Genomic DNA, 22,173 nt, shown 5'->3' with positions numbered 1-22,173 from the left:
GAGGGAAGATTGCAAAAGCCAGGCAGCTGCTTAAGGGCCAGACACCACATGGGGTGGGGGTGGTTGTGGTGGTGATTGTCTGCTGAGGACCTCAGTGCCAGCTAAGGGTGAGGGATGTGCTGCTCATGGGGCCTCCAAGTGTGCCAGGGCACACGCTCTGCTACCCCCCCCCCCGCCACAAAGGGCTGAGGCACGAGGAGGCCAAGAGCCCATGCTGGGCCACTAAAAGCCCCCTAGCCCAGCCACCTTGGATCTGACACTCAGAGGACTGACCGGACTGCCTGGCCGGTTCCTCCATGTTGGCATTTCCATCTCTGTCTGGGGTGGTAGCTGGGAGAAACATGCTGATGGGCATCATCACCTCCGGCGTAGTCACCTGTGGAGGTCCAGGAGAGAAGAAGGAATACAGAGACACGTTTCAGGCGTTCATTCCAGTCAGTAGGAGAACAGGCCTGGCAGCCCTCTCCGGATAACACCCTCAGTCCTCACTGCAGACCATGTGAATGACCCAAAACTCAAAGCAGCCAAGATTGCTATTTTAGACACAAGTAGCAGCACCCTCAAAAATAATGGCAGTAGGACTGCTTTTTCTTCATGTTCAGTTCAGATGCTCATCACTGAGAATGTGTTTTGTTCAGAGGTTAAGCAGGAGAATTGAATGTTTGCTTCAGCATCTGGGCCCAAGTAAATGGTCCTGCGTTCAGCCCTCTCGGGGAACCGCATTGTACTTGCCCAAAGTCTGCAAGATTCTTCTTGCAGTATGGAGACCCAACCTGCACACATCTCTCCAAATCAGGGCTTCCCCACAGCTTTATCCATCCAAGGGAATAATAATAGGTGTCATTTCCCAAGAACTCAGCCTGGAGTTTGCCTGTTCACCACCACCGTGCGCAGGCGGTAACACCTTCACCAGGATTTCCTCCATAATCCCAAGATCTGTTCTCCTCTCAGTTTCAACCCATTCAGAACCCATCAGGGCAGATATAAAACTGCGACAGTTTGATCCAATGTGCATCACCTCACACTTACGGACCCTGAACATTTGCTACCAAATTGTGCAAGACTCTCCTGTAGCTCTTTTGAACCTACCCTCGTTTCCATCATCCTGAACAAGTTGGTCATCACCAACCTGGCCACTACCCAGCTCAGCTCCAGCTCCAAACCAAACAGTACTGGTTCCAATATCGATCCTTGTGGCATCCCGCTCCATGTCCCCCCACCCTTCTGTGAACTGTCCACATGTTCCTGTCCCTTAATTCATAAAATGAGCTGTCCTTTTATCCCATGGTTGCTGAGCTTACTCAGGAGTCTTTGGTACCATGTCTAAAGTATTTTACAAATGTAAAGATTTAATGTCTACTGGATCACCATTCTCCACAAAGCTTATTAACCTGCTCCAAGAACTTCAAGAAGTTAGTGAGGCAGGACTTCTCTTTGCAAAAGCCAGGCTGATTCTCCCTCAACAGGCTTTGTCCCTTAATATGCTTAGTAATTCTATCTTTAATAACAGTTTATACTAATTTATCAAGAACAGATGGTCAGCTACCTGCTCTGTAATTCCCTGGATCCTTTCTAAAGGTAAAGGTATCCCCTGTGCAAGCACCGAGTCATGTCTGACCCTTGGGGTGACACCCTCTAGCGTTTTCATGGCAGACTCAATATGGGGTGGTTTGCCAGTGCCTTCCCCAGTCATTACCATTTACCCCCCAGCAAGCTGGGTACTCATTTTACTGACCTCGGAAGGATGAAAGGCTGAGTCAACCTTGAGCCAGCTGCTGGGATTGAACTCCCAGCCTCATGGGCAGAGCTTCAGACTGCATGTCTGCTGCCTTACCACTCTGCGCCACAAGAGGCTTTCTAGACCCTTGTAAAAAAAAAAACATGATATTTGCTTTTTTCCAGTCATCAGGCACAGATGCACATTAGATGCTTGTTAGCTGATCAACCATTTTGCCTTTGAGCTCTGTAAGAACCCTCAGGGTCTGCCCTGTTTGGACCTGTAGCCCCAGTTGTCTCCAGTTTGCTAGTAGAACTTCAGGCCATTATCTCAATGTGACCCAGTCCTTCAGACACCGTTCCCAAACACAGCTTCTCTGAAGTGGCCCCACTTTTTCTACAGTGAAAATGAATGCAAAGAAGTCATTCTGTTTCCCCAGAGCCATTTCCCCACTTTCCTTAAGCAATTCTTTAATTCCTTGGTTCTCCAGCAGACCAACTGTTCTCTAGTTTGTTTACTGTTCCTGATATAGTTGACTAAAGGCTAATTGTTTTACAGTTTTTAGCAAGCTGCTTGACAAATTCTCTTTTCTCTCTTCTGATTGTCAGCTTACAAGTGTTTTTCAAGGATCTGTACTCCTCCCCCCCCCCCAAAAAAAAATGCTCTTCCACTCTTTTCTCTTTCTTTTCTGCCTTTTATGGCTTCCTCGACTTAAGCTGTTAACCCTGCAGGCATCCTTTTAGACTTTGTAGTACCTTTTCTGACTAGAGGTATGCCTTCTCCCTGGGCCTCAATCAGTGAAGTTTAAACTATCTTTAGACTTCCTGGAGAGATCAGGTTCTCTTGAATTTCCCTGTCAGCTTTGATGTCGGTCTGGTCACCTCTGCAACTTGGTGCTCCAATGCACCTCTTGAGACCTAGTTCCTGTGATCCAACTTGAGGACACTTTGGCCCAGGAAAGAATCTTCTAGCTCAGAGGACCAAAAGGGTGAGAGCTGGGTCCCTTTCAGAAGTCTGCCAACCCTTGCCAGAGAATGGCAGGAGAAAGAAGCCTGGAACGAACAAAGGCCCCTTTCAGGGCCAGCCCAGAGGACAACAGTCTCTCTGCCTCTCCTGCAAGGGGAGCCAGATGTCACAAGAGGGATTTTTTACAAAGAGCAACATGATGTCACCCCTGAGCTGTGCCTTGCGACAACCCATGGGAGGCCTTTCCCCAACAACCCACGGCGATGGCCTCCTGACAATGGTTTAGGAATGGTTTCTCATACACTCTAATTAGAAAAACTCAGCCGTCCACCAAGAATAATGGAAAGAGGGGCTTCTACACTTGAAAGGTTGAAGTCAATCAAGTGTAAATGACGGCACAACCAAGCAAGCAAGCGAGGGAGGGAGGGAGGGGGGTGCCTGTTGTCTTGCGGAGTCTTTAATCATAATTCCTGATTGGGATTCAAGAAGGCAGAAAGCAGCCAGCCTTTGTCTTCCTGTGCCTCCCACCAATTAACTCTCCCTGAAATAAAATCATTGGCTTCATGTGCTTTTCTGCATCTCAATCTGCAGCGTCCAAGCAACAGGTCCGTCCGTCCGTCCGTCCGTCCGTCCATCCGTCCGTCCGTCCTCCCTCCCCTCCCCTCCCCTTCCCGAGGTGGACTTAGCACATCCCTTTCCTGGAGCTTTGGACAGGCGGCAGGTGGAGAGCCCAAAGACTACAGACGGTGATCTCTCCCCTCCCCCATAATGGGCAGCGCAACCAGCCAGAGCCCAGGGCAGCTCTCCCAAGGACCACAGTTGCAAAGGAACAGACACTGGAGGGTGGGGTGAGGGAAGCCCTGTTGCATTGGAAGCTGAGGCCCAAAGATCAAGTGTCCCACTTAAAGGAGTAGATCTGGAGGTCAAGGCCAGCCTGCATGGGGGAGGAGGGTTTGCTCCTTTTGCTGCTGCCTCCACCTGAACGCTCCAAATAATCCCCCTCCACTGGGGAGCAGCCCTTGGTCCAAAGCTCCCTCCTCAAAGTGTGGTTCGTCTGCTTCCTCGAGACTCCTCCGCTGGCCCTTCCTCCTGCGCCACCTCCCTCCCCAGATAGCTGGAATTTAATTGGCCCAAAATGAAATCTTCCCAGCGAGTCTGAGGCATTAACATCTCTCCTGCCCGTGCAGGGGGGAGGGTTCCAGGCCAGACAAAAGAGACCATTTCCATCACAAAGGCAGGGGGAGAAGAGAGGAGAGTGTGTGCGCGGGTGGGCGGGTGCTCTGTGTGCGGAGAGAAAAGCTTCATTAGGCCCAGAGAGGCAAAGCGATGGCACCACCGTACCAAGGTCACTCCTAATTTAGACCGTCTAATTGGCAAACATGGCTCCAAAGGGCTATCATCTCACAGGGCTCCGAATTAATGAAGGCCGATGATTTTCATTACCTTCATCTGAGAGCGGAGAGGGAGGCAAGGGAGGAAATGAAGAGCCGAATGACAGCAGAAAGGTGTGTGTGTGTGTGGGGGGGGGAGAGCTAGAGCACAGTCCTGGCTGCGGCTCCCCAAGGCCTAGTGCAGCCCCAGAGGGAGGGGAGCTGCCTGTGGACCAGGATCTAGAGGTGGTACCTTCCCAGCTGCACCATGCCTGACAGCCTCTTGGAAGCAGACCTGGCCAGGGTGAGGCATGCAACAGTCACCTCTAGACAGGACTTCTGTCACTCACTCTACGCATGGCTTCCCTTGGGACTGCTCTGGAAACTCTCACTGGCTTAAAATGCAGGTGACACCAGTGTTCTTCCAGTGGCACTGGATCCAGCTTGGCCACCAGGTCAGGGTCAGGGTTCTGGCATTAACTTTAAAAACCCTGAACGGTTTGGGACTGGTTTATCTATGGGACCGTCTTTTCCCTGCGGCCCTCCAAAGAGCGTTAAGTTCATCAGACCAACATCTGCTCAGGATCCCTGGTCCAAAGGAGGTGAGAGTGGCCTCGGCCAGGGTCTCATGACTCCTAACGATGGGAAGACCTATCTGACCCCCCCAACCTAAACCAGTTGGGGGGCTACTGAAATAGGTTGTTTTAGTGTTTATGGAATTTAACTATGATTTTACATTTTTACTGATCGTTGATTCCTGTAGTTACCCACCTGGAAGGGCGGGATTTAAAAAAAAATGAAGATTTATTGGTTTATGCCCCCCACCCTCAGGGCCTGGGGGGCTAGAGTGCAGTACCCCTCTTCCCCCACAGCCCCTTGACCCACACATCCCATCCACAGCAGCCCCATTCTGGAGCTCACAGGAGCCCGCTCTGCCTCATGGGGCCATGAGTGCAGCAGCACATTGTTGTTACCATGGTGACAAACGTGTCTGGGAAAAGGTGCAATGCTCAGACACCTCTCCAAAGCCCATAAGCCCCAGCCCTCGCCCAGGGGCTCAGAAGGAGGGCCCTGGATTCGGCCAGTGGAGGCAGCCAAGGAGAAAAGGCTTCCAAGCGGAGGTCAGAGGTCATGCTGGAAGAGCGTCTCCCACCCAGCCACATCAGGAAACCACCCTTGTCCTGCAGCCCCTGGATAACTGTCTTGGCCAGTGGCCGCAGGTGCCTTGGCCACATCTCCTGCAACTGTTCCTGGCCTCAAAGCTTACCGTCCGACTGCCAACATGAGGGGGGAGGATGGCCCATAACGGCTAGGGAACCAGCCCAATCTGGGGCTCAAAGAAGAACCCACTTACTGGCCCCAAAAGCGATGGGTGTGAGAACGGTTTTCCAACAGGAGGATGGGAAGGGAGATGTGGGTGGCACCAACTGGCTCTTCTGGCCAGAGGGTGGAGACAGGAGGGCAGTCCAGCTCAAAAGGTCCAAAGGAAGAAGAGCCCTGGAGAGCGGCAAAACACAGACCAAGGACATCGGAAAGCCACAGATGCCCAGGCAAACTGTAGGGCAGAAGGGCCTGCCCAGGAGCCCCTGAACAGCCAAGCACAACAGCCCCTCTCTGAGGTGGACAGCCAGGCTTGGAGGGGTCCCATGGCAGGAGGCCATCGCTGTCAGGTACTGGGTGCAGGGGGAGGGGTCTTCCATCTCTGGGGGCAGCTTCCAGAGACCCACCAGGAAGGAGGGCTGCTGGCAGCCGGGAGCAAGTCAGCCCATGCCAAAGACCTGTTGGGGACCCCTGGATGCTCTGCCACTGGCCAAGACCCCGGTGCCAGCCACAGGGGGCCCTCCCGGTGATACCCAGCTGCCCTCTGTTCCCTTCGTCCTGCTACATTCAGCTCCTCACACCCTACCTGACGTGCTACTGCACAGCCCCGAGTCCCCAAGGTGGTACAGTCACCTCTCCAGGATGACTCAGCAGCCTTCTTCTGCTCAGTGACAGGCTGGCGTGCCGAGCCTCGACCCGATACGCTGCTCAGGGGCTCACCGTCAAAATAAGCTTCTCGACACAGTCCGGGGAGACGCTGTGCAGGTGGGTGAGGTGCAGCTGCAGGTGGATCTTGTTGCTGAGCACGTCCTGGCAGAGAGGGCACCGCAGCATGGGCTGGACTGAGTGCTGCGTCATGGCGTGGACTCGCAGCCGGTTCACGTCCGGGTTGCTGTACTTGCAGTAGGGGCACTGATATGTCTGGGAAGCAAAAGGAGGAGTCAGACGTGGCAGGCCAGGCCAGAGCGGTTCTCATCCACTCAGGCTCCAAAGAGGAGCTTTCTTCCATCCACTACAAGCACTCCCAGTGGGGGGGAGCGGCGTCCAGCCGGATCAGGTGAATCACAGAGGTATTAGCCCAGAAAGGGCAGGGAGGGGCTCAGGCAGGGAGGGGTCCGAAATACTTGGGGAGCAGCTGCCATGGCTCACGGGCTGGGAGGGCATGCCATTTCAAACCTCCTGCCTGGATGTCCCCAGGTCAGAGGGCTCCAAAGCACACAACATGGTGCTGTCCAGTTCAGGTGCCGTTGGCCACTGGGACTGCCTATAAGTGTGCTGATGGCGATTGGCTGACAGGAGGGTCACACACAGCTCTGGGGGCCTTGGCTTCACTGGTCCAGTCTGGAAGACCAGAGTATCTGACGCCACAGCCCTTCCAGACACCCATGACGCTTCTTCCCCTCACGAAGAGGACAGGCTATCAGCTATCAGGGCTTTCCTTCTGGTGGTCCCAGAGGTACAAATTGTGGAAGCAGAAGGCATCTCCCCCCACCAAAGTACAGACCTCCTCCCAGCTGACCTGCTCCGGCTTGCTCTCCTCTGACATCTTCGGCCATTTGGCACCGGGAAACTCTGGTCCCTTGGGACATGGTAGGCACTGGGAGGAAGCCGGAGAGTCCCCCAGCTCCTTCTCTGCCTGGGTCGCTTGTGCTGCAGGAGAAGAAAGGAAGAAAACAAAGTGGTCAGTGCCCAAAGGTGGGGCAGCCTGTACGGCAGCCACCAGACCTTCTGCTCCATGCCAGCATGCCACAGAAGGGGGTGCCCAGGAGGGCCTGGGTAACTGGCAATGGACAAAGGCCAAGGGGATGCAGGGAATCCTGCACACCTAGCAAGCCAGCCCAGAAAGCAAAAGGATCTCTCGGGTGAGATCCAAAAGTACCCCCAGAAAACTTCAGAAGCACAAACCAGGGGTTGGGGAGATGGTCACTTGCACCAGGGCACTGATCTTCAAAAGCACATTTTCCAGTAGCTGCAACTAGCACCTTCAGCTGGGCCACTGAGGGACTTTAGACCAGTCTTAGTCTAACCTGCCTTGCAGGGTTGCTGTGAAGTCCATGGTGCCAGTGCCTGCGGGGGCCAGGTCCCACTGGGAGAGGCATGCTGCAAGCAGCTTGCATAGCAGTCCAGCAGGGCTTCCCTCTGCAGCACTCCAAAGGAGCATCTGATGGAGGACCCTCAGCCCCCTTGGGCAGGCAAGAGAGAGCGCACTGTGTAGGTCGGACATCAGGCCCTGGGGCCACAGCACAGGTCCAGGGCAGCTCTGTGAGCCAGCGGAGCCTCTGGCATGAGTCCCAGGAAGGGGCCCCAGGGAAACGCATCTCCAAGCTCCAACGCAACAGAAATCCCCTGGGGGGGGGGGTTAGAGGCCTGTGAGAGCCCACAGAGATGGCCCCTGCCCAGTCAAACTCTGGATACCTTGGGGCACCTTGGGCCCAGCCTGTCTCAGGCTTCAAGGGGCTAGTTCCTCCATGACCAAGGGCTGCTGTCCTGTCGGTGGTGGTGACCCAGGTGACCCAGCCCACCCCTCCCCAAAGCAGCTCCAGTCACATGCCGTGCTAGCCAAGGGCAACCCCAGGGGGAGAGTGGTGAGGCCCCCAGAGTCACGAGGCAGGCAGGGGGGAGATGCTACACAGAGAGAGTTCCAGGAAGTTAGTGCTCTTCCCAGAATGCCCACCTCATGACCTTTGAACTCTGGAGCACACAAATGAGCAGGGCATCTATTATTTAAAAACTACAAGGACAAGCATCTTAAGCACAGCCCCCCCCCACCCCCAAACACATGCCTTCATAGCAGTCCTTTAATCTGTCTCGAATCGACTTGAAGCCCATTCCACCCTTAATGGGAGTTATTCATTCTCACTTGAAAGGTAATAGATGACAGGTGGATGTTTAAGATGATGGACTGGCTGCCGATTAACTAGGCAGTCTAATGCTCTGAGCTAGCCATGCCTCCCCCCCCCCCCACTCCTGGCTCTGCCCCCCTCAGCAAATGCACAGGGAGGACATTCAGGTCACAAGGCCTGCTTGGGAGTGCCAGAGGAGCCCCGGCACAGATAACTGCTGCTTCCCAGGCTGTGCTCCGTAGAAGCTTGCACAGAAATAAATCCACTCCCGAGAGATCTGCTGAAAGCAGCTCCCCAGCACAGAAGCCGCCTGCCTTCCACAAGCAACAGAAAGGGAGGAACCGTGATGGAACTCAGCAGCAACACACGGAAGGGCCAGCCCTCGCCCCAGGGCACACGAGCAAGCGTGGCCACTCCCCACCCCACGCTTGGCCTTCCTAGCAGGAGGAGGGGGAGGAGGGAGGGCGCATCACACGGCAAAGCCCAGCAGAAGTGCCTGCCCAACAAGGAGCAACAGACAGAAGCAGCGGGGGGGGGGGGCACAGGGCACAAGATGGACACAACATTGGGGCAGGAGGGGCCTGACTGGCTGTCTCTAAAGGACACCGGCACAATAGAGAAAAACTGTGGCTGAAACAGGACAATTTTAAGTGCAGTAAACAAACTTGGTTGGCAATTTTCTACTGTGTTTCCTCCACTGTTGTTGTAAAGGACACAAAGGAGTCTCTCTGCCTGCCAGGCCAACACTCGGGCAGCTGCTGGGCTGACCCCTGGTGCCAGAGGTGGGCAGGGCCTCACTCACTGCCTCCTCCATGAGAAGAGGCATGCCAGCATGCTAGGCACCTCAGCACCACCTTATGTGGCAAACTGGCTCTCAAGGCAGCTCACAACAAAAAAATTAAAAGTATCTGAGACAAAAGACAACATGGCCTGCAGTCCTCACACCTGCTTTACACACAGCCAGCTCCTGGTTCAAAACCAGGCAGAAGCGAGGAAGAGCAAGTGAAAGGCTCGGGACCATAAGACCCCACCCTGAGATGGCGCTCCCAGTCAGGGGAGGCAAGAGAGTGCCTGTCCGGCCCCGGGCTGAGGCCAGCAGGAGGCAGCTTGGGGTAGTCAGCCGCAAATGACGTTTGCATCAAAGATCACACCCCTTGAAAGTCCCTTTCCTTCCTGTGGAGCCACCTCAAGAGGTCTCCAGCAAATAGACTAAATAAACGAAAAAATAAAGGCACATGCCAGAGATAGTTTAAAACTGGCAAGTCAGCACTTCTTTTTTAAAAGGCAGCATAAATCTCTCAGTGATAATAAAGTCATCATAAATTGTTACAGGAGGGTACCAAAATGATGGTCCTGAGAATTCAGTGGAGACAACACAAGAAGGTCATCGACAGACTCGATCAATGATCAGCAGAACACAGGCAAAGGCTGCATTTTAACCCCGCCCCTGTGGCACGGGCATTTCACCCTCAGCTACCTCAAATCAAAGCACCTCCTAGACACCACAGGGTGTGAGCGTGTGTGGTGGTAGAGCAGAGGTTTGTTTTCAAGCAGGTGACCCTTCAAAGACTTTGGGCCTACGTTGTTTAGGGCTTTCAAATTACTGACCAGCACTCTGAAATGGACTGACAGTCAAATGGGCAAGGTACAGTCCCTGTTGTGAATGCTAGTTAACCATCTGTCTGCCATCGAGAGTAGCGGTCTCACTGGATGTGATCAGAGACGCATGCTGAAGATGAACAGTGCAAGACCGGAGCTTCCTCTCCAAAACACTCCCAAACCGTGGCCAGCAAAGCAGCAAGCAGGGGGTGGGGGGCAAGACTCAGTGGGAGCCGAGGCCCAAAGCACGGCCATGTGAGGTTGGGGGCAGGACCACAAGAGACAGAGGAAGTCCCAGAGAAGGGGCAAAGGGCAACATTTGAGCAACAATTAATAGGCTGTAACCTGTTTTTTAGTGTTAATAAATTATTAAAAATGGTCCACTGTTTCAGTAAAGTTTGACTTACTATTCCGTTATGCTGGTAGCCTTACCTAGAATAATACCATTTTTCTTGTTTACCACACATGCACACACAAATTCTACACTCAGATTTTATTTGTTATACCTCTTCAATGACAAAAAGAAAAATTAAATACAGAGGTAACATAGGGTTTGCAACTCTTTCTCAAGTTGGGTAAACTTGGGATTTATCTTATAGAAAACATATACATTTAGAATCATAGAGTTGGAAGGGGCCATACAGGCCATCTAGTCCAACCCCCTGCTCAATGCAGGATCAGCCCAAAGCATCCTAAAGCATCCAAGAAAAGTGTGCATCCAACCTTTGCTTGAAGACTGCCATTTATACACATAAACCCACAAATTTGCAAAAGAAAAAAAATCTAAACTGCCATGTCTGTACAAAATATAACAAGCAGTTAAAAATGCCCAAAATAATAGAAAGAAATACACTCTGTAGTGGCCATCATAAGGATTGCTAGGCGGCTACAAAATATTGGCAGCACACAAGCCTTGGATTCAGTCAGCATATGGCAGGTTAAATAAATAATAAATATATCTGGAGAGCAGATAAAAAGTAGGTTGGATAGTGTGGATGGGAAGGCGAGAAAGAAACGGAACACTGAGGACATGGGAGTTTTCCAGGATAGGAAAGAGGAAACTATCTACATAATATTCACTGCCCTCTGCCGGTTCACTGGGTGGAGTGGGAAAGAAAGGAAGAGGAAAGAAAGAAGACGAAGCACCTACTGAAAATCCCCCAGTCATCCACTGGTACCTTTACATTCTACAAATATGCCAAACAGTACAGTTTATATGTGCAGATACAAATTGTGTATTCTATGTTATTAAAACAGTAAATTATATTTATATGATTATAGGAAAATAAATATTGGATATATTTCAATTCTTTACAAAATGTCCATTTCCATCCGGAAAAAAGAGGGGGTGGGGCTCATCTTTTCCCATTGTGTGTGAAGATTTGAACTAACATCTCTCTGGACATAGGCTGACACTCTAATTGCATGGTGCAATGACATGTACAAGGGAATCATTTGCCACTGCACAGTACTGAAGGTGGGGAAAAGAGATCAGCCACAGACTTGCTGTGAAGTTTCTCAGGTTCCCACCTGCAAATAAACCAGGGTTAAAGCACTGGACTACAAGCAGTGGGATCCGAGTTCGAATCTCCACCCTACAGTGAAACTCACTGCTTGGCCTTGGGTAGTCAAGCTCATGGCTTAACCTACTTCATTGTGAAAATAAAATTGGGGAGGGAAAGTATACCATGTATACCATCCTGGCTTTTGAAGAAAGGATGGGATAAAAATCTAGTCATCATCAATAAAAATAAAGTGCCTTCTGGACTCTCCCCCATACCCCAAAGCACTGCTCAGGAATGGCTGGAACAAGGTGCATCTCCTTTTTCTGATTGCCCTGTTTCCCATTGTGTTGCCAGGAGATCCTGAAGGGTGGCACATGCTGGCAAATCCCAAATCCAATTCTTGCATGAGGAGGAGGAGGGGGAGTGGAGTCCCCTGGCCCCAAACCCGCACCTCCTCATCCACCCAGCTCTCTTCACTAAAGCATCACAGACAGCCACTTCATCCAAACGTCCATCTACTAACCCAGCAGCATAATGGAGGAGCCAATTAAATGATTATTAATTCATGCAGCTTTCCGTAAGTCGGGGTTCTCAGTTCTCTGCATTCCCTCAAGCAGCTCACCACCTGCCCTGGAAATTTACAACAGGATGTGCAGCAGTTCACTGCCTTCATTGATCGTTCCCCCGCAGCAGCTGACCAGAATGCCAGCCAGCACTACCCTCCAACTGAAGACTGGAGCCGGAAAGGGTGAAGCCCCAACTTGGAGAGAGATGGGGAAAGAATCCATTCATGTTCTTCCTGGGGTCTCTTTCAAAGATGCTCTTTCAGAAGAAACCAAAGCTTTTGTAGTTGTTAGGTGCGAAGTCATGTCTGACCCATCGCGACCCCATGGACAATGATCCTCCAGGCCTTCATGTCCGCTACCATTCCTCGAAGTCCATTTTAAGTTTGCACCAACTGCTTCAGTGACTCCATCCAGCCACCTCATTCTCTGTTGTCCCCTTCTTCTTTTGCCCTCAATCGCTCCCAGCATTAGGCTCTTCTCCAGGGAGTCCTTCCTTCTCATGAGGTGGCCAAAGTATTTCAGTTTCATCTTCAAGATCTGGCCTTCTAAGGAGCAGTCAGGGCTGATCTCCTCTAGGACTGACCGGTTTGTTCGCCTTGCAGTCCAAGGGACTCGCAAGAGTCTTCTCCAGCACCAGAGTTCAAAAGCCTCAATTCTTTGATGCTCGGCCTTCCTTATGGTCCAACTTTCACAGCCATACATTGCAACATAGCCTTGACTAGATGAACTTTCGTTGGCAGGGTGATGTCTCTGCTTTTTAGGATGCTGTCTAGATTTGCCATAACTTTCCTTCCCAGGAGCAAGCGTCTTTTAATTTCTTTTCTGCAGTCCCCATCTGCAGTGATCTTGGAGCCCAGGAAAATAAAATCTGTCACTACCTCCATTTCTTCCACATCTATTTCCCAGGAATTGAGAGGCCCGGATGCGATGATCTTCATTTTCTTGATGTTGAGTTTCAAGCCAACTTTTGCACTCTCCTCCTTCACCTGCATCAAAAGGCTCATTAGTTCTTCTTCGCTTTCTGCCATTAGAGTGGTATCATCTGCATATCTGAGGTTGTTGATATTTCTCCCTGCAATCTTGATCCCAATTTGTGACTCGTCTAACCCTGCCTTTCTCATGATGTGCTCCGCATAAAAGTTAAATAGGCAAGGTGACAGTATACAGCCTTGCCGAACTCCTTTCTCAATTTTGAACCAATCAGTGATTCCATGCCCGGTTCTCACTGTTGCTTCTTGACCTGCATATAGGTTTCTCAAGTGACAGATAAGATGCTCTGGTATTCCCATCTCTTTAAGAACTTGCCACAATTTGTTATGCTCCACACAAGCAAAGGCTTTAGCACAGTCAATGAAGCAGAAGTAAATGTTCTTCTGGAACTCCCTAGGTTTCTCCATGATCCAGGGTATGCTGGCAATTTGATCTCTAGTTCCTCTGCCTCTTCGAAATCCTGCCTGTACTTCTGGAGGTTCTCGGTCCTCATATTGCTGGAGCCTCGCTTGTAGGATTTTGAGCATAACTTTGCTAGCCTGAGAAATGAGTGCAATGGTGCGGTAGTTTGAACATTCTTTGGCATTGCCCTTCTTTGGGATTGGAATGTAAACTGACCTTTTCCAATCCTGTGGCCACTCTTGAGTTTTCCAAATTTGCTGACATATTGAGTGTAGCACTTTTACTGCATCGTCTTTTAAGATTTTGAAACTATACAGAAGGGTTCCAAAGGCAAAACCAAAGTTGGGAAACAGTATTTAGTCAACCTTTATTAGATGGACCGCTAGGGACCAATGTCAAGTTGAAAGGAAAACAATAAGGGGATAGCCATCCAACAGTAACCCCCAAAATGGGCGTGGGCAGGAGACCCAGAAGAATAATTGAGGGGCAGCCTGAACCTCAACCCTATGCCTGATGGAAGAGTGCCATGTTGAGAGTTCCACAAGGGCTCGTGTTTCTGCAGCCAAGACACACAAACAGGGCTCCATCCCAGTAGAATTCCAGGGTTCTTCTGAGGTAAAATAATAAAGCCCTTCTAATGTCTACGGAGTACAACAAGTGTTCATTTTCAGAGCTTGAGGTATGAAAAAAGAGAGGCAAAATAATACCCTTGGATAAATAGAATCTGGAAACTACCTTTGTGAAAAAACTAAGACTGGGTCAGAAGATTCCCTCTCAGGAAAGAACTTCAAAAATGGTGAATCCACCTGAAGAACTTCTTACAGCCATTAGAAAACATACCTTCATCAAGAATTCAGCCAATGAGTCTGGGGCAAGGGGGTCCAAGGGTTTAAGCATCAACTGTGCCAAAACCTCACAGAGAGACCATTGGGAAACCACTGGGTCCCAACACGGGCAAAACCCTTACAAAATCCTTTGGTGTGAGAAAACTGACTGTTCTCCACAACAATTCCCCTGTGGTAAACAAGAGAAGGCATCTGGATGGACAAAAAATCCAAACTCTTGTTCCTGAGGTGCAACAAATATCCAAATAGCTTGCAATGGAGCCCTAGCCAGAGAACTCTCTCACACACTACACCAGAGAGAAAACAACTGTTTCCACTTTTACATATAAGAGGTTATTGTGTTAGGATTGCATGAGTGTGGGAGTGCATCATTAATCTCCTGTGACAATATCAAGTCTCCATTTCAAGTTTCCAAATCATCAGGTGGAGATGATTCAAATCATGATGAAAGTCCCACAGCTGCTGATGAGGGCTGGTTGTTTGGGGAAGTCCTCTCCCCAGGAGACCTCCATGAGGGTTGGAACCTGATCTGGTGAGGCCAAAAAGCAGCCAACAGAATCATTCTCTTCTGTCACCCGCCTAAGGAGTAGAAAAAGAGGGACTGCATACGAAGGAGCCCCCTCCTAGGGACTCTGCAATGCATCTCCTAGGGCACTTATGCCTTTCCCTGCTCAAGAGCAAAATTTTGTAAATTTTGTAGCCTTTATATTTTCTACCGTAGCAAACAAACCAACCGACCTCCGGGACTCCCCAGAGGGAGAAAACGGGTTCAAGCTGGAGGCAGTCAGAAAGACCCTCTCCACCTGAGACTCTGGAGTTGAGAAATGATTGGGCTGGCAGACTCAGAGGTCTGGCTTTGCTCCAGAGGCACAGATCAGCACAGTGTAGAGACCCCTGGGCAGGAAAAGCGTGCCCCTGGAGCTACAGGCATTCATGGAAGGCATACAAAAGGAAGGGAGGGAGGGAGGGAGGGAGCCCCGCAAGGCCCAATTCAGCCAGCCCTGAGTCCCGTAGCACCTTCAAGACCAATAGGATTTTTGTCAGAGGCCAGGCACTCCGGTCTCCTCTGTTGATGATGGGTGCTCTGGTTCTGGATTCAGAGGGGCGGCAGCATAACCCAGTCAACAGGCACCCCCTAAGCTGGGCAATCCTGAGGCTTCACCCCTCCCTCAGGAGGAGCCTTCAGGAGCTCTGGGCCCTCTTGCCCTTGGTCAGGTCTTCATAGGAAAATGCAGGCTTCAGTGGACAACCAACTGTGCAAAACTCTTTGGGAGCCTCCTGAGGCCTGGCCCTGTTTCCAAAGATCTTTTCAGCGACCAAGTTCCAGAACCAGTTCACTTCATGTACCAACTGCTTTCTTATGGAAAGATGCATGGCGAGGAGGAGGAGGAAGAGAAGAAGAGTTGGTTCTTATAGGCTGCTTTTCTCTACCCAAAGGAGTCTCAAAGTGGCTTACATTTGCCTTCCCTTTCCTCTACTCACAACCGACACCCTGTGAGGGAGGTGAGGCCCCGATGACAAAATGGCAGGCACACAGACTGGGAGAACCTTGGAGAGCAGATTTAGGGGAGCTGTTGGGCAGAAGGAGGAACCCACCCACCTGTCCACTGGCCTTGGTCCTTGTTGTTTGGGCTCTCTGAGTCAGGTGCCGGCTCTTCTGGGTCAGCAGCCATCTCACTGGGCCCTTCGGTGTCTTCCCTTGGCTCCTCTGCAAGGAAAGAGAGAGATTAAGGGAAGCCCTGAAGGTCAACTGGGCCTCTGCAGAGCAGCTCTTGCTGGGTCCAGGGCTCCCTTGGATAGGCCACTTACTCCCCCAGCTCCCAGCAAGAGGCAGGAAGGAGGTCAGAATGCTAACTCCAGGGAGTCCCGCTGGTGCCTGAAGCAGTTGTGGGCATGCAGGGGCTGTAATGGCAGGAGAGGTCGAGGCCAGGAGCCCCTTGCAGGTTGGGTGCTGGCTCCCCACACTGGCCAGCTCCTGTCTGGAGACCCATGCTCTGCCCAGGTGACCTTTTTATAGGAAGGACACAGAACGCTTCTGTTTGGAGACACCCCACAGACACAGAAGAACCAAGTGAGTAAGGGGTTCACAGGTCCAGAGGTTTTGGCAGAATGCTCTGCCAAATGAGACCAGAGCCCTGTGGGACCTCTGACAGATCTGCAGGGCTTCCAAGATGGAGCTGTTCTGCTAGCCCTATGGTTGACGTCTGAAGTAACATCTCAATCCACTGGCCTCCCAGCCAGAATTCCACCAAACTAATACTGGCAGCGAATCAAGGCTGCTGTGGCCAGAAAAGCACAATAAAAACATTTAGGACCACTTGAGCCCCACACTCTTGATCTCAACTATGCTTGGTCGGTCTGCTTAATCAGACAGGAGGCCAGAAAAAGCTACCCCATGGATGCTTGACTGCAGATCCCAGGAAAATGAGAACCCCCCCTCATGCCTCAGTACAAGGGAGCCAATCAAAAGAGAGGTACTACTCTCAGCCCCCCCTTTCCCCACCCCATACAAAAGCACAGCTAGTCATAGAAGGGACCTCCAGGGTCATCTAGTCCAACCACCTGCACTGTGCAGGACATTCACAACTACCTGCCCACCCACAGTGACCCCCACTTCATGCCCAAGTGATCTCCCACACCAAAAATCTCCAGAATTCAGCCTGGCCTGGAGGGAATTCACCTGCCATCCCAAATTAGCAATTCCCTGGGTATGCAAGGAAGGGCCACAAGAGACAAACACCGGCACATCCCTTTCTGCCCACCCCCACACAATCTGCCCAAGTTCATAAAATCAGCATTACTGTCAGATGACTATCTAGCCTCTGCTTAAAAACTTCCAAAGAAGGGAACTCATCACCTCCTGAGGAAGCTGGTTCCACTGAAGAACTGCTTTAACTCTCAAGAACGTCTTCCGGATATTAAGCTGAAAATCCTTTTGAATTAATTTCATCCCACTGGTTCTGGTCTAACCCTCTGGGGCAACAGAAAACAACTCTGCTCCATCTTCTCTATGGCAGCCCTTCATATCACCACTCTCCAGGCTAAACAGACCAAGGGTCACATTGCTGGGGGGGGGGGACGCCACAAGAACTGATTCGTATGCATAGGAATACCGCCAGGTTCGATTCTGCGCTCCCCCACATGCAGCCAGCTGGGTGACCTTGGGCTCGCCACAGCACTGATAAAGCTGTTCTGACCGAGCAGTGATATAAGGGCTCTCTCAGCCTCACACACCCCACAGGGTGTCTGTTGTGTGGAGAGGAAAGGGAAAGCGACTGTAAGCCACTTTGAGCCTCCTTTGGGTAGAGAAAAGTGGCATATAAGAACCAACTCTTCCTCTTCTGATGTCCAAGCCTGGAGGTGACACAGGCCCTGCTTTTGCGAGAAAGCAAGCCAAGAGGCACTTCCACCCACAGCTTCAGAGGCAGGATCAGGCCCTTGGGGCCCAAGGAGGAGACAAGCAGTGGGCCAGAACTGCCTGAGCACCCTTCTCCTGTGCGGAGAGCAATTCTGCCTTGGGGCAGACAGAGGCTGGTTCGTGGGGTGAGGAGACCCTCCGAAGGGGAACAAAGCTGCCCCCGCCCCATCCTTCTGCTCCAGTCTCCACTACCAGGATCACATTTGGGGGTGGGGCGGAGGGTTTCCTGTTGCTGAGAAAGCAAAGAAGGAAGAGGAAAGATTCTCCACAGGGAATGCTTGGCTTGTCCTGAGCTGCAGCAAAGCAAAGAGGGGGGACCCATTTGCTCCCCCTGCCCCCACCCGGGGCCTGTCTCCCTGCAATCCCAACAGCCACCTAGAGGGGTCACCCTCCGCCCGGCCAGCCGCTCCTCTCTGGCCTCCTCTCAGAGGAAATCACAGGCCTCCTCCAGCAGCCCGCCTGGCTCAGAGCACATAAAATAGGACATTCAAAAGCACTTACACCATCTGTCTTTATCCCACCGTCTTCAGCAGTGGGGAAATACGGCTTTAGGGGGATGGAGGTGGGAAAGGAGGAGGAACAAGCAGGGCCGCCTCCGGGGCCTCCAGAAGAGCAGGAGGGCTGAGCCTTGGGGACGGACCGGGTTGGGCTATGCGACCCCCCCTCCCCGCCTTCCTCCAGGGAGAATATGCCTCCCCTGTCGGTGGGCCAGGAAGCCCATCAGGGTCTGCCCAAAGCTCTGCCATCCAAGCCTGGCTCACCGGCTCCAGGGCTTGCCCAATTCCTGACCGGACCACAAAGATCCCCCCTGAGCCTTCCATCACAGGACAAAAGATTCCCCCCCCCACCCCCCGCCACATCCTGACAAGCAGCCTGAAAGCCACGTATGGGCCCTTTACCTGTCCCCCCCATGTGGAAAACAGCCCCCCCCCAACAAAACGACAGCCCTGTTTCAAAGAGGCTTTTCAGGAAGCAGAGATGGAAAAGGAAAAACAGCAAGAAGGGAACTAGAGCATGTCTCTCCCCTACCCTACCCCACCCCCAGACTCAGGAGCCGAGAAACATTAGCTGTCATGAATCACAATCAAATTGGGTTTGAAATATTTAGCAGTGGCTTGGAAAATGCGATGGTCCAGCTCTGACAGGCGAGATGGGCACAGACACCCATTTTCCATTATAATGGAAATATCCCGCCTGTTCTGAATATGTATAACCCAGAAAAATATATTGATTTTCATTCGGCTTTAAAAAAATTGAAATACCCTGCAGCTGTCAAAAGCCTTTTGTTAAAAGCTTGTCTTCCTGGAATGAGGTTTACCAGGAACAAGTTTTAATTGTACACAGAGCTGCTTCTTTGAAACACGAGAGGATGCCCCAACCCCCACCTAACCAGAAAGCCCCCCACCAAAAAAAAAAAAAAACATGACCAGGAGCCAGACTAGCAGACAGCCCCCCTCAGGAGAAGATAGTTGCCCAGGGAGGGCCAGCCGGGTCAGCTCAGACTCAGTTCTCCTGGTCTCCAGTTTTGCTCTGCTGCTTCGGACCAACATAGCCCCTGTCCGAAATCCTCTCTGTGCTTGGCTGCTGCCCCAAAGGCTACAAGGGCCGTGCTTCAGGGCCTGCCTCATTTCCTGGCCATGCAAGCCTAAGCCGACTGCAGTGTTGCTCATTAGGTTCTGCAGGACGACCCCGGTTCTATATTTTATAGGTGGCCTTGAACCTGTTGAGAAGGGTGGGTGATAAATGAAGTAAGTCAATTAGCCCACCAGCTGGCAGAGCGAGGATTAACCCAACTCCTGGGACAACACTCAGCTCACCACATCGCATGGTTCTGCCCAGGCAACAGTTCCAGTTAAAAGGATCGGTTATTGGTGGGAACCCCCCCCCCCCGAATGCTAAAGGAGCCCTGCCATCCAAAAGAGACCACAAGTCTGCCTAAAGCCTCCTTCTCCTCCTGACCTTGCCAACTGGTCCCCGGCTGAGTGGAGCCCACTGACCCTGCCTTCTCCAAGGGTCCAGGCAGAGTTCCCTCCCCCTGGAACAAGAGAAGGGCCATAGTCTGCAGAATGGGGCAGAAGCAGTAGAGAGGCTGAGGCCCCACATCCTCCTGCAGCCAGGGCCTTGTTGTCACTGCTGTAGATGCAGGTCAACGAACTGCCACTGACCAAATCCTCCCTTTGGGCAACTGACCCATAGCTAGGCCTGCAGCTGCTCAGGGATCCTGGCCTGTGGCTCCAGCGGTTTCTCCTCCAGGGAGGCTGCTCCAGGGCAGCTCAGAGTTGGACCAGTTGGACCGCTGGGCTGGGCCTCCCTTTGGTCGTACTCCCAACCAACTGGGGAGGGAAAACCAAGCCCTGGCTTGCCAAGACACAGAAGAGGAGGGCAAGCAGCTCAGCCGCTGGCCCTTGGGACAAGGCTGGAGTCCCCGTCTCGGCAGCTTTGCCTGGCTCTTCTGGCCCTACTCTGCCCTTGGCAGCCTTGAGGGAGTGGGGCCAGGGGAGAGATAAAGTTTCTGAATGGGCACACAAGACAGCCAACTTGAGCCTAGCAATTCCAGTAGGACCAGCACAAGCAGCATGGCTCTCATGCTTGGTTACTTCTCAGCCGAACAAAAGAACCCCTTGGGATCCAACAACTAGGGCCAGGAGGGTGCCCAAAGGCCTCCAATGGGCCTGAGCTGCTCCCATCTTGTGCCCCCCCCCCAGCAGAAGAAGGCTGTGTGTGTTCCCCCTCATTGGCTTACAGAACGTCTCCAATCATTAACTGCGTGTTGAGTACAGGCGAAGGGAGGCACTTCCGCCGCAGCTCGCTGAGAGTCCTATTGATCCAAGACACACTTGGTGCCTTCAAAGTTGTTTATGATCAATATGCAAATGGCTCATGGCATTGATCTGGTATTAATTTCCAATTAGGGAATGCACAGGGGGTCTTCCGAGGGTCAATACCTAACAATGCAAAGGAAATGCCACAAGGAAGTCTCACGCTTGGCCCTGGGAGGCACCCCAAGCCATGCTCCAGGAACCACCGCAGCCCCCTCTGCCCCTGCCCTCCCACACCAGCCACACACCCTCCCCTCAGGCCAGGAGACCCCCCTCTTCTTGCCTTTGCATCCCATCCTTGCTCTGAGGAACTCAAAGAGTGAAAGGATTACGAAAGGGTGATTGGGAAATGACAGAGAAGCTGAAGGCAGTTTTTGCCTCCTTCTGTGGAAGAAGGAAGGTGCCTGCCCTCTCCAGAACCACCAATATCAGGAGGGGTGTTGAAGGTCCTGAGTAGGAGTGAGTGGGTGAGAGAGGAGGTCCTATGACTGATGGACAAATTAAAAACTGACAGATCACCCGACAGACAAACAAGAGCTCTGACAGAACTCAAATGTGCAGACAAAACCATGCCATCCATCACCACAATCTGCCCCCATTCCTGAGGACTGGAAGGTAGCTAATGTAACCCCCACCTAAAAAAGGTTCCAGAGGAGATCCGGAAAAGTACAAGCCGGCCAGCCTAACGCTGATTCCAGTTAAACTGGTGGAATCCATTAATAAAGGTAGAATTCATAAGCACACGGATTTTAAAAAGCATGATTCTGTGTGGGAAAATCTTGTCTTTCTAACTTTTTAGAGTTCTTTGGGGGTGAACAAACATGTGGATAAGGGTGACCCAGTGGATGGAGCTGGTATCACGATGCCCTTCTATAAGTCTGTGGTGTGGCTCAGTTTGGAAGGGTCCAGGGCTGCAGCACCCCAAAAAAGATACAGAATTGGAAATGGTGGAGAAAAGAGCAACTAAATTGATTAAGGAGTTTGAACACCTTCACTTTGAAGATAGGTTAAAGAGGTGAAGGCTCTTTAGCTTGAAGAAGCTATGACTGAGGGGTGCTTTAGGATGCTTAGGGCTGATCCTGCGTTGAGCAGGGGGTTGGACTAGATGGCCTGTATGGCCCCTTCCAACTCTATGATTCTATGATTCTATGACATGAGAGAGGTTTACAAAATTATGCATAGGATAGAGTAAGCAGAAAAAGAAATACTTTTCTCGCTTTCTAAGAAGACAAAAACTTGTGGGCATGCAATGAAATGCATGAGCAACAGGCTTAGAACAGATCAAAGGAAGTTGTTCACCCAAAGAGACATGAACGTGTAGAATGCACTGTCACAGGAAGAGGGGGCAGCTATAAGCATAGCCAGCTTTCAGAGGGGTTTGGATAAATGTACGAAGCAGAGGCCCATCCGCGGTTCTGAGCCCCAAGGTCTAGATGGAACACTTGTCTGGGCCAGTGACGCTCTATCTACTTGGTGCTGGGGGGGGGGCAACAGTTGGGGGTTTCTGGAGTTCTGGCCTTCTGGTGGACCTCCTGATTGTACTGGGGAGTTAGACATTGTGCAACACAGAGTGGGCCTGGGACTGGATGGGCCATGGGTCTGATCCATCATGGCTTCTCTGATGTTCTTGGAGGAAACACTCTAATGGACCAGCCTGCAGCCCACCTTGTTTGATACCTTGCATAGGGTGACAGGCGGTCCCTCAGATATGCGGGGCCCAGACCGCATACAGCCTTAAAGGTCAGAACCAAAACGGTGAACCTGATCTAGGCAACAACTGGCAACCAATGCAGCTGCCTCAGCACAGGCTGGA

General features: G+C 51.7%; 1 protein-coding gene across 6 annotated transcripts in view; it reads right to left on the bottom strand.

The window, feature by feature from the left end:
• Positions 1-22,173, bottom strand: part of ZFHX3 (zinc finger homeobox 3) — a 191,335-nt gene that overhangs the window by 10,006 nt on the left and 159,156 nt on the right. For 4 of the 6 annotated variants that reach the window (XM_077309607.1, XM_077309608.1, XM_077309609.1 and 1 more), the window contains 4 exons: positions 15,724-15,831; positions 6,878-7,023; positions 6,094-6,294; positions 274-376 (listed from right to left, as the gene is read on the bottom strand). In XM_077309607.1, the coding sequence (XP_077165722.1) occupies positions 274-376; positions 6,094-6,294; positions 6,878-7,023; positions 15,724-15,831 (558 nt within the window). The remainder of the gene's footprint in view (positions 1-273; positions 377-6,093; positions 6,295-6,877; positions 7,024-15,723; positions 15,832-22,173) is intronic. The other 2 variants (XM_077309610.1, XM_077309612.1) reach the window with 1 other exon arrangement.

This window comes from Paroedura picta, chromosome 14, assembly GCF_049243985.1.
Source record: "Paroedura picta isolate Pp20150507F chromosome 14, Ppicta_v3.0, whole genome shotgun sequence".
Taxonomy (NCBI): domain Eukaryota; kingdom Metazoa; phylum Chordata; class Lepidosauria; order Squamata; family Gekkonidae; genus Paroedura; species Paroedura picta.
This window is presented reverse-complemented; position numbering and strand designations above follow the sequence as displayed.